Source organism: Acartia tonsa, chromosome 15 (genome assembly GCF_053477335.1).
Source record: "Acartia tonsa isolate MP-2025a chromosome 15, ASM5347733v1, whole genome shotgun sequence".
Lineage (NCBI taxonomy): Eukaryota > Metazoa > Arthropoda > Copepoda > Calanoida > Acartiidae > Acartia > Acartia tonsa.
This window is the reverse complement of record NC_137274.1, coordinates 23194768-23210513: the sequence shown is the minus strand read 5'-3', so window position 1 is coordinate 23210513 and position 15746 is coordinate 23194768. Positions and strand designations below refer to the sequence as shown.

Below are 15746 nucleotides of genomic sequence, written 5' to 3'. Positions count from 1 at the left end.
TAGAATCCGATCGGTTCAGTGGTTACCGAGATCTTAAGGGACAGACAGACAGACGGTCAGACGGACAGACATCAAGCTACTTTGTATTATAGATAATTTTTAAACGGCTGTAATTTTCTTATTTTTGAAGCTAGAAGAACAATTTTTTTGCAGAAAATGTTTATCTTTATGTAAATTTTATATTTAAAATATCAAAATATAATTTCAGCGGCCGCAGCTGTACTTAGCAGCTGCCAGCCGCCGCAGTCGGCGGGAAAACGGCGGCGGATCTTTGTAAAATTTTAATACATTATGTTGACATGTAAGATAAGCTTAAGTATAAAATTTGAAGTCTTTAAGTCAAAAATTGCGGCCACAGGAGCCTTTTAAAGATTTCTGGAGACCTGGAGGATCAGGACCTGCAGGATCATACCTGGAACCTAAAATTGACTTGAACACCTGTATTTAATATGAGGATGTACTACTAGAGGATATTTTAGTATTTTGGTAAGATAAAATGATTTGTTTAAGTCAAAAAAAATATTTTTGCACTTTACCTGGATGACCCTGACAGGTTTGCTGGCATCCTGTGCCCGCCAGGATGGAGATATTCAAAAAATTTCAACTCTCAGTTATGTCTCATACCCACACTTAAAAAGTCAAGCAGTTTGGGCTCTTTATCTTTCACACACAGAAAATGAGATAGAAAAAACCGGATGGGGGGGCGTTCAACGCCTCCCCCCCCCCGACTGTTAAGGGTTAAATGCCGTGCAAATTTCTATATTTATGTCAAGACTAGGATGAAATTATCTATAAAAAGAAAGCTCAAAAATCAGAGGGTAGGTCAAATAAACTATAGACTTGCAGAGTGTCAAAATTCTATAAGAATCTATAAGTAAAAGCATTATTAAATAAAAAAAGTTGTTTCAGGACATATTTACATTTCTAGGACTTGATTATAGATATGCTTTAATTATAAAATTTATAAAAAAGAACCTATATTCTAAAACTCAGATGAATAGGATAATCATATCATACACTAAAACTTTTTTTTTAAAGTTTAAAAAAAAATATTAAATATTATCCTTAATTTGTCCGTCTGTCTGTCTGTCTAATTTCACCTATGTTGATGATGTCATCCTTGTTTTTAAAAGCGAAGCTTTTCTTTAATTAGGGTCCGTCCGTCAGTCTGTCAGTCCGTAATGGTTAGCTCTTTACTTATTGTCTTATCAATTTCAGACTTTGAATGGTGATTCCTGTAGTAGTTATGTAGGATTTAGAAAGCACTGCAACTCTGTAATCATTACCAGAATGTCCGTATGTCCATTTTAAACATGTTGATTTTTAACTGTTTTTAACAGCAATTTTTTATGTGATAAAATTATTTTATTGATCTAATTTTTGGAATACTGATTCATATGACAACAAAGTACAACGTTATAAGCGGAGCAGCTCTTAAATCAAGTCCTAAAAATGTAAGTATGTCCTAAAATATCATCCTGAGCTGGATCTGGATCACTGGATCACTTTAGTGGTGAGCCAGATCGGGGTGCGCCGAATTTTCGCCAATCACAGCGCAGCATTTCATAAAATGATGTGCTCTCATTGTTGGAAAGTTGGCTCACCCCGATCTGGGTTTCCACTAAAAAGATTTAAAGATTCAGCTCTGTATTAAGCAGTTCTTCAACAAATTCACTTAGATTTTAGCTACGACTTTATTTTCTGATATTATTCTGTTCTGACACTCTACAAGTGTTAATGTTCATTTGTCCTACCATTTCAGAGCTTCGCTTTTATGGATGTTGTCATTCTTGTTTTACCTAAACATTAAATTTGATAAAGATAAAAATGAAAAAAAATCCGTTAAATAAAAAGTGAAAAATCCATTAAATTTTAGTTTTTATTGGCATCTGAAAAATGAAAATGTAATAAGCATCAACTAAGGTAAAATATTTAATAAACAAGGATGACAACATCCATAGATGCAAAAACTTAATCAATTGTCAGTCAAATGAACTGCAAGCAATTGTAGAGTGACAGCTAGGGAGGGATGGGACATTGGACTGTAAATTATACTGGTCCCAAAAATTTTTGACACTTATGTTAACTTAAAAACTTTTGGGATTTGATTTGTATGTACAAACTAGAATTGTCTAAACTTTTCAACCATTAATTTCAACCCACAGAATTGATAATTATGTTAATTTGCCATTATAGCAATCTTATTTTATCGCCAATTTTCTTATAAGAAGCAAATGGACAGTGCTTACAATTAAAACCAACCAAACAGGGATGTAAAGGGATAAGACAATGGCTGATAAATTAATGTACAACCCCAATGATTATACACAAAATTACGTCTTCTTTAGATTATAATTTGTAGTTAATCGTTTGGACACTCAACTTTATGAACAAACCAATCAAAATATAATAAAAGTCCCCAAAGTTATTGAACCAACGAATAAGAAATTGTTAAGTAAAGCTTTGGGAACTATTATGATAAACAGCCCAATGTCCCCACCCTCTCCACCAATCAACAGTGTCTAAACTTTTATACCAATAGTCTTAATCTAGAAATAAGTAATTTTGTTTTAGGAAACATTCTATTTACTTGAAAGCTTGCTTTTAAAATTCGTTATCAGCTCAAAAGTCTGTGTGACCATTTTAAACTATTAAATTATTACTTTTTAAAGATTTTTAAAATTTTATTGAAATAATGATACTATTTATTTGACTTTTTAAATGGCTAATCCTTGGGTTATTCTAGTGTGAGAGACGGACGTTACTTAAGCCTTGATTACAAAAGACAAAGGTAGACCTCTGGAAATTTAAGGTTGACCTATTTGATAAAGTCATTTATTAGTTGTACTTGTTTAGGTTGACCTACAAAATTAATCAGTCAACCTATTATAAAAGTTTATGAATTGTAGAGAAGCTTCTGGTCATGTAAAGGAAATAAAGTTGCGGGTTTCATTTTCACAGTAGCTTTTGAATGGTTATTTTAGGTTAGGTGATTGTCACGCAGGGTTATGTACCTGGCCCCTGCACGGTTAGAGCCCTCTCGCAGGGGCTAGAAATAGGAGAAAAGCTAATGTGAAAAAAAGGAGAATCGCCCCTTAAGTTGCTTTGCCACAAAAGGGACTATACCCTAAAGTTTTACCAAAACTAATCTTTCTATCTTTAGCATTAGGTTAGGTTAAATGGTGATTTAAATATATTCCTTCCCTTTGTATATTAATGTAGCATCTCCATAATACAATTATAAATTTATTCATACCTCTTTATTACCTAAGAATTCTGTAATTTAATAAATTTGCAAATGATTAAAAATGATTTCTATATTTTAATATCTTTTATGTTTTTCCATTTCTCTAGTTGTATGTTCTCCATTTTAATTTATGAGCGGTTTTCACTATGTCAATGTTTTATAGGTTGTAGGGATTTAAAAAAAATTAAATATGAACAAAATTTACCAATTGAATAAAGAAAAATCTGTTAATATGAACTTTAAAATTTTCAGTTTTATGTTGGCAGCAGAATAATGATAGTTTGTTATAATGTACATAGTAATCCTTTTATAAGAGTAACAGGATGTTTGTCTGTGTGTATAACTTGAGAACATGCCAAATGCTAAAATTATGTACTTTTTGCTGTGTATTCTACATTTAGGTACTAAGTTTTGCAACAAATTTATAAACAATTTCTTTAATACTTACTAGCGGCTTCTCCCATAGCCTCTATGGGCTTTGCCCCAAGAGTTCATTTTTAAAAAAAATTTTGAAAAAATTTCTGGTGCTGCCAATGAATTTATGTGAAGCAGTTTCCCCAGAAAACATTTTTTTTCAAGGAGGATCTTCATTTTTTTAAGGGGGTTGGGGGTGTCCCACCCCCAAAAAAATACCTTAAAACCACCACAGGACCAAAAGGTATATACTCTAAAGAGTAGAATCCGATCGGTTCAGTGGTTACCAAGATCTTAAGTATCAGATGGATGGACGGACGGACAGATAGATAGATTTATGTTCTGCTTCTTAATTTTTGACATTTATTGGGAACCTTGATTACTAGTCGCAAAAGTTTCTGACAGTAGGAATTCTGCTTGTATCATCCAGTATGTAAAGATGTCTGTCTGGCATTAATAATCAAAAGTCAACCATTTGTTGCCAAGCATCATAGTTTAGCTTTATTACTGAACAGCGGCTTTGCTACCCTAGACTTCTCTAGGGGCACTTGAGGAGGGTGGAGTTTAATCCCAAAACCTATCTTTTTAAAATTCAGATTTAAAAAAAAAGAGACAATTTTTTTTTTGTTGGGGAGGGGGGCGACCCCTCCCTGGCCACATTTTTATTTTAGTTTTTAATTTTATTTTAAAGTTAGTATGTTTTTCAACCTATTTTTAAAAAAAATACACTATTCTAAGACATGAAGATATATTTCGATTTTAGCAATTTTCAATTCATTTTGTCTCTTGTAGAAGTGAATCAAGCAATATTAGCTTGGTCGTTTTATTAATTTTTTTCCTAGATGTGATTTCTCTTGGGAGGATGGTGGTACATTCCCCCAAAATAGTTCTAAACATTCTCGGGACCTATGAGAAGCTATCCTGTTAAGGAGAACCAGATTGGTTCAGCAGTTAGCGAGATCCTTTGTTACAGACACACAGACAGACAAACATCCATCTACTTTATTATAATGATAACATTGAATGAGTATTTTTATAATTTGAATATCTTTAAAGTAAAAAAATGCGATCACAGGAGTCTTTTAAAGATTTCTGGAGACCTGGAGGATCAGGACCTGCAGGATCATACCTCGAACCTGACATTGACTTGAACACCTGTATTTAATATGAGGATGTACCTTTTAATTACCTTGTACGGGCGGGATTGCAGTTAAGGACCTTATCAACTTGATGTATTGTCCAGGTCCTGGTCAAGCAATTCAGAAGAACTAAGGATGACTGTTGCGCACCCTTCTCTGTCCAAACACCCAAGGATATTAGGTTAAGTAACATCCAACAGACAACCAACTCTCTGTGAGGCACGACCTTTGTCTGAGAAGTCCCAACTGTGCATGGTAACGAGTTGGGCATGCTTTTGGGCCAAGGTGTTCCCCCTACTCTAACTACTTATGTCGCGCATCTGACATAGCAGCAGTATAAACCATTTTTAACGTCTTTATTTATGACATGGTGTCGGACCAAGATTCGAACCTATCACCTTCTCGATGATGAGCAGATGCGCTTTGTGTTGAGCCACGGTTTTGGGTAAATATGAGGATGTACTACTAGAGGATATTTTATTAGTTAAATTAGTTGAGTTTTTTCCTCGATTCTTATAATCAAAAACTATAAACACTATTAAATGAAAGAGGAAGGTGGCAGAAAATAGCCTAAAACAAATCTCAATGTTTAAATAATGTTTTTATGACTTAAGACTTAAATTAAAATAGCCCTTTCAGACTTGTAACTGAGAGACAAAGTAAATTAAAAGTAGCCTAGCTGGGAAACAAATTAAAATTGTAAGTAAAAAAACTGAAAAAATCTAAATATTCTTATTTTGAAAATCATGAATCATACAATAATCAATTTTTATAAAAAAAATGCAGGTTATAAAGCATTTGTAGGTAATCATTCTGTTAACCCAAAGCAGTTCTGTTCTGAAATAATTGTTATATTAATTGATCAAAATAATATTGGAATTAATAACAGATATAAGATATAAACAGATAAACTGGAAATATTAATAGATAGATATAGAGAAAATTAAAATTAGAAAGAGTTGTTTGTCTGTTCATTTTGATTTTCAGATTAGATATTTTGAGATAAATAGATATAAAGATATGTTTAGAAAGATAAACATCTCCTGCCATAAACATTTAAATAGTTATAGGTTCAGAATTAAGGATTATAAATAATGAATAAGTAAATAAATAGATAGACAGATATACAGTTAAGTTGGTGTAAAAAGATTTTTAAATACATATTTTACAAATAAGGAGTAGAGTGATCTATGCTCCCTATGCAATTTAAGTGAAAGAACTGATATAGCCAACTCTTTTAATCTTTAAATGTTTCATAAGACTTTACTTATAAAATGTTTCACCTTGTTATATTGTTGTTATTCTGACTTTACTCAATCTCACTTCCTTTCTTAGCTCCTAAAAAAGATTTTAACTTTTAGGATCAATGTGAATTTCCCTAAAATTTTTAACTAAATTAGTTACTTGGTTATCTTAAAGGACAAATCAAAAAACCTTTATAATTAACCAAGATTTTCCCTCCCCCCCTCCTTAATTTTGAAATAAGGGCCCCATAACCTCTGTACTGCACATCTATTGAATAAACTAAAGACTATATCTATATGTGATGATTTTTTAACAACATTTTCACATTTCTTGAAAAGCTTACCATTTTTTCTAAGTATTTCTACTATTTCTCTCTTTTCTTTTCTTTCTTCTTCAGTATCCCTAGAATTTTCCTTAAGAGCCCAATCCATAACTGTGTACCCTATGATATTTATTGATTATCTAATAATATACATATATTAACCCTGTCAAAATTTTGTCAAGTTAAATGATAATAGTCAAGTAGTCATAATATGATTACAATATTATTAATATTGTTAATATGTCAGCAATTTGACTTTTTATTAGTTTATAAAGTTGGCATAAACTATATTTGAATTGTACACATAAACATAATGTTTACAAGGTAAATGGACAAGCAACATAGCAAAGTATTACTGGGTAGAGAGATAGAAATAGAGAAAGAGAGAGAGAGAGATAGTGTGAGAAAGTGAGAAAGAGAGAGAGAGAGAGAGAGAGAGAGAGTGTGTGAGAAAGTGAGAAAGAGAGAGATAGAGAGACTGATTAAAGAAGTTTAAAGAAGAATGTTTAATACATATCTGTGCATCAATCTAATAATAATACAAAATAAATTTAAAGTTTAATAAATACATTTCTGACTTTTTAATTCATTATAAAGAAAGATAAATTGATAGAAAGATATTTACATGCAGAAAGATAATTAGATAAATAGATAGATAATTAAGCAGTTGAAAAGCAATTAGAACTATTGTTGAATAGATAAGAAAATAATACTAATTGCAACGTCAATATTTACATGAAATATATTATAGATACAATATATGGTATAATAATATTATGTAACTAACCTTCATTATCTTTAATGTTGACATCGGCTCCATATTCTAGAAGTAGTTTGACTACTTCTGTGTTTCCATTTCTTGCTGCAACCATAAGACTTGTCTGACCTAGATATAAATATATTAGTTACATTATATATTCTTTAGTTCAGAGTACAGCTATAGATATACAGAGAGAGGTATACAGAAATTGATAGATAGATAGAATACACTAAATATACAATATTTAAACTATTAATTATATAATGTAACTAACCATAATCATTTTTATGTTTGACATCGGCTCCATATTCTAGAAGTATTCTGACTACTTCTGTGATTCCATACGATGCTGCCCTCATAAGACTTGTCCATCCTAAACATAAATATATTAGATACATTATATATTCTTTAGTTCAGAGTACAGCTATAGATATACAGAGAGAGAGGTCTGCAGATAGATGAATGTAAATGTATTGTATATATAGATAGATATACTAAAGATACACTATATAGTAAAATAATATTATGTAACTAACCAGCATTATTTCTATGGTTCACATCAGATCCATGTTCTAGAAGTAGTCTGACTATTTCTGTCTTAGACATTTCTGCCATAAGACTTGTGACTCCTAGATATAAATATATTAGATAAATTATATATTCTTTAGCTTAGAGTACAGTTATATAAATGTATACAGAGAGAGGTATACAGAAATTGATAGATAGATAGAATATACTAAATATACAATATATAAATGTTATAATCGTATAATAATATTATGCAACTAACCTCTATTATCTATATGGTTAACATCAGCTTCATGTTTTAGAAATAGTCTGACTGTTAGATAGAATATACTAAAGATATACTATATATTAAAAAAATACTATGTAACTAACCCTTATTATCTTTAATGTTGACATCGGCTCCATATTCTAGAAGTATTCTGACTACTTCTGTCTTTCCATTTTCTGCTGCATGTATAAGACTGGTCCTTCCTAGATATAAATATATTAGTTACATTATATATTCTTTAGTTCAGAGTATAGTTATAGATATACAGAGAGATGTTGCAGAGATAGATATTTAGACTATATAAAGATAGATAGAGAGAATAAACTAAAGATACAAATATAGTATAATAAAATTATGTAACTAACCATCATTATCTGTATGGTTGACATCAGCTCCATGCTCTAGGAGTAGTCTGACTACTTCTGTTTTTCCATACCATGCTGCCCTCATAAGACTGGTAGCTCCTAGATATAAATATATTAGTTACATTATATATTCTTTAGTTCAGAGTACAGTTATAGATATATATGTAGATATATGTGGAGAGATAGTTATAGATAGATAGGAAGATTGATAGAAAAAAATTAAGATAGATAGAGAGATAGTTAGATTATATAGATATAAAGATAGATAGATAGGTACAGATAGATATTTACTCCAGACAATATACAAACTGGCATTGTAGGTCAACAAAAAATCTGATATAGATAAGGTTTTTTATGTGCATTTGGAGCGAGCTATACTTAAGCAATAAACAAAAAAGATTTTTGAATAATGGAAATTTTTAGTTTGCCTTGTAAAGTAAATTATATTTTGTGCATTGAAAGTCTGTACTGCCAGCCGTTTGGCGCCTTGCTCATGCTCAAGTTCATAATATAGGTAATAGATAGATATTAAGATATATATCAAATAGATGGATAGATAAACAAATATTTAGATTGATAGATAGATAATTGGATAGATAAATAAACAGATTGATAAAATGATAGATAAATATTTAGATAATTAGATATATAAATAGATAGATAAATGTATAGACAATTAGTTAGATAAATAGATAGATAAATAGATAGATAAATAGATACGTAAATAGATAGATAAATGGATAGATAATTAGTTAGATAAATAGATAGATAAATGAATAGATAAATTAATAGATAAATATATGGATAAATAGATGGATAAATAGATAGATAAATATATATAGATAGTTAATAAATAAATAAGTAATTTTGAGAAAATGGAATTTCTGAATTCAATATCTTTATATTGTAGGATATTTTATGATTCAATGTTTTGAGTACAGATACAACCATTTCTACCCAAAGCAAATCAAATATTTTTCTTTTTACAATTATCAACTATTTGAAGAATTTGTTTAAAGGACCACCCTCAACGTCACAAAAAATGGTTTTTGATATTATAGCCCCCATAGTGCCTATGTGAAAATTAAAGACCAGTTTTCCATACAATTTGGGGTTGGAGATTCCGAATCTGGCGTCCATTTTTATGTAGCTGACCTCCTACATGCCGAAAAATGGCGCCAAAGTTGACTACCCTTCAAAAAATCCGCGAATACCAATTTTAGCAAAAAAAAATCTACCAAATTATTTTGATCATAAGATAGATAGATAGTCAGATTTAAATAAACATAATTAATTTTTTTCTTTCTTAAACGTTGAGAGAGTGAGAGAGTGAGAAAAGGAGATAGAAAGAAAGAAAAAAGGAGACAATTATAAAGGGAGAGAAAGAAAAGATGTTTTTTGGATAAAATGTATAATATGATACAATGTATAATAAGATAGAGAGAGAGAGAGGGAGAGAGAAAAGGAGAAAGAAAGAGAGAGAAGAGAGAAAAGAGAAAGAAAGACAAAGAGAGAGAGCGGGAGAGAAAGAAAGAGAAAAGGAGAAAGAGGGAGAGGGAGAGAGAAAAGGAGAAAGAGGGAGAGAGAGAGAGAAAAGGAGAAAGAGAGAGAGAGAGGGAGAGAGGAAGAGATAGAAAAGGAGAAAGAGAGGGAGAGAGAAAGAGATAGAAAAGGAGAAAGAGGGGGAGAGAGAGTAAGAGAGAAAAGAGGAAAGAAAGAGAGAGAGAGAGAATAGGGGAAGGAAAGAAAGAGATAGATAGAGAAAAGGAGAAGGAAAGACAGAGAGAGAGGCAGAGAAGGAGAGAGAGAGAGACAGAGAGAGAGAGAGAGAGAGAAAGAGTGAGATAGAGAGAGGAGAGAGAGAGTGAGAGAGACAAAAACTGAGAAAATGTGTTAGATAGAGAGGGAGAAAAGGAGATAGAAAGAAAGAAAGAAAGAAAGAGGGGGATAATTATAAAGTGAGAGAAAGAAAAGATATTTTTTTGGTAGAATAGAAGACCTTACATGTAATCTCCTTATAACAAAGTTTGTCTGTCATGTTTGTCTAAATGTTTGTCTGTTTTTTTTGTCTATCTGTTTGTCTGTCTGTTTGTCTGTTTGTTTGTCTGTTAGTCTGTATGTTTGTCTATCTGTTTGTCTGTCTCTTTGTCTGTTTGTTTGTCTGTTTGTCTGTCTGTTTGTCTGTACTGAAGGATCTCGCTAACCGCTGAACCGTTATGGTTCTCCTTTACAGGGTATCTTCTCATAAGTTCTGGGAATTAAAATATATTGAGAATCAACTCAGGTAAAATCCATAAATGCTTAACAAAATGTGTGGCATTGTAAAGTGACAGCTAGGAATGGAGGAGACATACAGCGGAAAATTTACTAGTACCAAAAGTTCTTTTAAATAATTATCTTATTCGTTGGCACAAAAGCTTTAGGTACTGTTATAAATTATGATTGATTTAAATTTTAATCTACCGACAGGGAAATTATATGTTTAATAATTGGAGGGGGGGGGGGTTGTATATTTATTTATGACGTTGTACATCAATTTATTCCATTGTCTTATCCCTTCTGCCTATCTGCTACAGAAATGGATATAGAATACATGTCTATTGTGACAGAGGAATTTTGTCGACAATTTAGGTTGCTAATATATAGTTCTCAGAAATAAGTCAATACCTTCATCCATGGTCATGGAAAGGGATGAGGTAAAGTCATAGCAGGTGATTGGGATTATAGTATACTAGCCATGCAGCGGAAAGAAACATTTTATTCCCGTATTTTATATCAACATTTATCCATAGCTACAGGAATCTTTTAAAAGGTTTAAATAAATAAGTTGATATTATAATTACTACTACTAATTGCTTCAACTCCAGCCTCTGGTAGAAGGACAGGAAAATAGCCTAAAACTACCCAAAGATATTTGTAAAGCTTCCCTGTAAAGTACAATCCATACAGACCAGTAATTTTAACGTTAATTGACTTTAGACAAAGTAAAAAATATAATTTTTCAGGGGGGGGGGTATTTATTTTTCCTAGGAACTATTTCTCTTAGGAGGGTGTAGATAACTACCCCAAAATAGTTATAAACACTCTTTGGACATATAAGAAGCATCACTGTAAAGGAGAACCATATCGGTTCAGCGGTTAAGGATATCCTTCGCTACAGACAAATAACCTTACTACTTATATAATAGAAATTACTAGCGACTACGCCCCTATGCATCTGGGGGCACTTGAGGTGGATGGAAGATTGAAGTCGACCACCACCTGTTATAAATTAAGTTTTTAATAGATAATTTTTTTTTTTAAAATTGGGGGGTGGGTGGTAATTTATTCTAGTGGCAATTTCTCTTCTGAGGGTGATGTTCTCTCCCCCAAAATAGTTATAAACCTACAATGTAAAGTAGAACCATATCGGTTAAGATGTTATTACTGGGTGATTTTCTAATAGGACAAAAATATTGCTTAATATAACCCTCTTACTATTGACATAAATTAATGTACTATATCTTATATTCTTCATTGGGTTGGGGAGTTTTGTATTAGAAAAAAATATTTAATGATCTGGTGATTACAAGTAATAATATATCCAGGTTCAAGATCTATCTAGTAACAAGGATGACAACATCCATAAGTAGCGAAGCACAAACAAAATCTTGAAAAGCCAAGAAAATCACTTCATGTCGGATGGACAGACAGACGGACGAATAGACATTTGGAATTGTAAAGAAGCTTCGCTCCAAAAAAAATATGTTGTTATCTTGTAAACATAAATATGTAGTTTTAATGTTATAAATGACAATATTATGTCAGCCACAACTGCTTTTATTTAAGTAAATATAAACTCTTGAAATTGAATATATTGTAATAGGGGTGAAGCAGTTCAACCCTATTTGGTGAGTCCGGCAAAAGAGCCCCTAGCCTTAATGATTCTATCAATAAAATACTCCAAGTAGTTACAGTTTTGAAGATTTATCTAGAACTGTTTATACATAACAAATTAATGGCTTTATATACAACAGATTACAATATTGGGTTAGGTAGAAAATGGGTGTGGAGAGAATGAGGGACTGCAGGCCAGGTGAATGGCAGAATGGCAGGCCCCTGTGGGGGTAAGGCTGGCGTCCCCCGGAAAAGGGTAGGTCATCTGGAACATGAGGGGGGAGGGGCAACCCCTTCCCCAAGTCGGCGGCTGGTAGAGTTGACCGCATTATCTGGCGATCAATAAAAGAAAGGGTTGGCTGAGGAATGTGATGGTTAGGGATTAAACACCTGCGTGTTTTATTGGGAGCCCCGGAGCGTAGCATGCTCTGGGAAGTGACAGTCTGTCCGACTACCACAATATATATAGAATGTCAACAAGTATGGCTGGGTATATCAATCCAGGTTCTTTAAACTTTTTCTGTCTGTCTGTCCCTCATTCCTTAACGCCATGGGAAATAAAATTTTCTCGGCTGCTATTGAAGATAGACATCTAAAATTTTAAGTGAAGATTTTAATGGCATATGCACATCTAATCAATACATTGTTTTGTCTGTCGGTCATACTTCAAAGCAAACATTTTTTTTTAAGGTTTCGTGATTTACTTTTATTTTTTAATTTTAAAGAACTGAACATCTGCCCCATAACTCACTTTGTCTGTTTGTCCATTCAATGATATTTTCTGTTTATAACTTAAGTTAATCATGAATAGGAATAGAGAAATTCACAAAAATCTAAAAATGATCTAGCACCCCAATTAATAAACAAATATGTCATAGGAATCTTCACTAAAAATTTCAGCTGTCTATCTTGAATAGGAGCCAAGAAAATCATGTTTCCCCCATAGCATTACAGACTGATGGATGGACGGACTGACTGACAAACAAAGTGAATTATAGAGTGACTTTGCTTCTAAAAAGTATGACATTCCTAAAAGTGCAGCTCTAAAATCAAAAGGAAGGACAGACGAACATTAACCCTTGTAGAGTGTTAGAACTTGTAAACAAATAAGCATAAACAAAATTGTCCTTATTTTTGTGGCAAAATTGCGTAAATACTTACGTTCAATTTTAGGACTTAATTATAAAAGTTCCTCGCTTATGATATTGTACTTTGTTGTCATAGACATCATTATTCAAAAATCTGAATAATAGGATATTTATCCGCATGCAACAGTTGGTGTAAATAAACTTTACAACCACTGATTGTAATCTACAGAAGTTTATCATCATTGGGAATGTATTTCAATATATTAGCCATTGTCTTGTCCCTTTAGATCCCTTTTATTTGATCTTTTTGTTACGTTTTCTTTATTCTCTATCTCTCCCTCGTATTAACTCTTTTTCTCTCAATCGCATTATCTCTCTCTCCTTCTCTTTCTCTCTCTCTTTTTTCTTTATCTATCTCTCTCTTTCTCTCTCACTTTATGTATTATTTTTTCTCTCTTTCTCTTTTTCTCTCATTTGCTCTCTCTCTCACTTTCATTCTCTCTCTCTTTTTCATCTTCTCTCTCTCTATCCTTCTCTCTCTTTCTCTTTTCTTATCTTTCTTTCTCCTTTACTCGCTTTCTCTCTCTCTCTCTCTCTCTCTCTCTTTCTCCTATACGCTATCTCAATGTGTTTCTTACCTTATCTTTTTCTTTCACTTTCTCTTTTTCTCTCATTCGCTCTCTCTCTCTTTCATTTTATTCCTCTCACTTTCATTTTTTCTCTCTCTATATCTCTGTCTCTCTGTCTCTCTCTCTCTCTCTTTTTCTTTCCTTTTTCTCTCTCTCTCTTCCTTTCTCTATCTCTTTCTCTCTCTATATCTCTGTCTCTCTCTCTCTCTCTCTTTGTCTTTCTTTCTCTTTTCTCTCTTCTCTCTCTTTCTTTCCCCTTTTCTCTCTCCCTCTGTCTCTTACCTTTTCTTTCCCTTTCTCTCTTTATCTTTATATATTACAGGGTGTCCCTCGTAAACTGTTTTTTTTGAAACGCTTATTACTCCCTTAATATTTCAACTATCTTAGTAAAATAAAAAGTATTTGGCAGCCTACTACTGATCATTTAATGATATAGTGATGAAAAATCCGCAAAGTTAACAGAAAAAAATCCAGAAGGTAATACATAACATGCTGATTTTAGTGAATATAAGACTAATCCACAAGAAAAATATGACTTAGTTAACTTTTAAAGCAGCTGGTGGTCAAACGGTAGATCACAAAGACTTACTCCAGACATTATATGAACTGGCATTGTAGTCTAATTAAAATATCTGGTATATTTCAGGTTCTTGTGTGCATTTGAAGCAAGCTCACATGAAAAATTAACAAAGAAGATCAATATTATGCCTATTTTTACATATTGATTACCTACTTATATTACACTTCAGATTCTTGAATATTGAGAATTTCTGGTATTTTATGTCAAGTCTGTTCTATTTTTGTGCTTAGAAAGTCTGAGCGACCAGCTGTTTGGACCCTAACTAATCTTAAAGTTCACAAAGCAAATATTTTCTTGTGGTTTAGTCTATATTCAAAAATATTAACCTCTTATGTAATACCTCGTAGATTTTTTCCTGTTTATTTTGTGGATTTTTCATCATTACCCTGTAAAATGGTCAGTAGTAGGCTGGCAAATACATTTTATTTTACTAAGATAGCTCAAATATTAAGGGAGTAATAAGCGTTTAAAAAAAAACAGTTTATGAGGGACACCCTGTATATTATACATTTTATCAACAAAAAAAAACTTTTCTTTCTTTCTTTATAATTGTCTCCTGTTTTCTTTCTTTCTATCTCCTTTTCTCACTCTCTCTCTCTCTCAACGTTTAAGAAAGAAAAAAGTTAATTATATTTATTTAAATCTAACTATCTATCTATCTTATGATCAAAATAATTTGGTAGATTTTTATTTTGCTAAAAATGTCATTCGCGGATTTTTCGAAGGGTAGTCAACTTTGGCGCCATTTTTCGGCATGAAGGAGGTCAGCTACATAAAAATGGACGCCAGATTCAGAATCTCCGACCCCAAATTGTATGGAAAAATGGTCTTTAATTTTTCATATAGGCACTATGGGGGCTATAATTTCAAAAAACAGATAGATATTTAATAGATAATGCATATGATTTAATTTCACTAATTTTAATGTAACAGCTTCTGTGACTAAAATGTCTTACTCTGTCTAATAAATGTTACCGTAAGAGTTAGTTTCATCAACAAAAAATTGACCAGTTTTCAAAATATTCTTTACTTCCATATAGTCTCCAAGTCTTGATGCTTTAATCAAAGCTGAAAAAAAATATTATATTAAGAGCCAAGCTGAAATATAGAATGATTTCTTTAAAGTTACATCCATCTTTAGTGCAACATAATCTTTATGAAATTCAAGGAGGAAAATATTAAATAGGACAGATTTACTTATTTAGAATTTTAGATATTGTTGAATGTTAATTGCATTTTTGCTTGAAATTAGTCAATATTCATTTGTTGCATCCTGGTTCATTTT

At 31.9% G+C, this 15746-nt stretch overlaps 1 protein-coding gene and 1 long non-coding RNA gene across 2 annotated transcripts in view; both read right to left on the bottom strand.

Annotated features, from left to right (window-relative positions):
• Positions 1–5582: 5582 nt before the first annotated feature.
• Positions 5583–6457, bottom strand: LOC145307392 (uncharacterized). The gene is made up of 3 exons (XR_013875440.1): positions 6389–6457; positions 6084–6138; positions 5583–5637 (listed from the first exon to the last, which is right to left on the bottom strand). It is a non-coding gene; the product is annotated as an uncharacterized LOC145307392 (long non-coding RNA).
• Positions 6458–6891: 434 nt separating this feature from the next.
• Positions 6892–15746, bottom strand: part of LOC145307010 (uncharacterized) — an 81602-nt gene continuing 72747 nt past the window's right edge. The window contains exons 22-28 of the mRNA XM_080149349.1: positions 15437–15529; positions 8289–8387; positions 8028–8126; positions 7664–7756; positions 7402–7500; positions 7155–7253; positions 6892–6896 (exon numbers count right to left, since the gene is read on the bottom strand). Coding sequence (XP_080005475.1) covers positions 6892–6896; positions 7155–7253; positions 7402–7500; positions 7664–7756; positions 8028–8126; positions 8289–8387; positions 15437–15529 — 587 coding nt within the window. The remainder of the gene's footprint in view (positions 6897–7154; positions 7254–7401; positions 7501–7663; positions 7757–8027; positions 8127–8288; positions 8388–15436; positions 15530–15746) is intronic.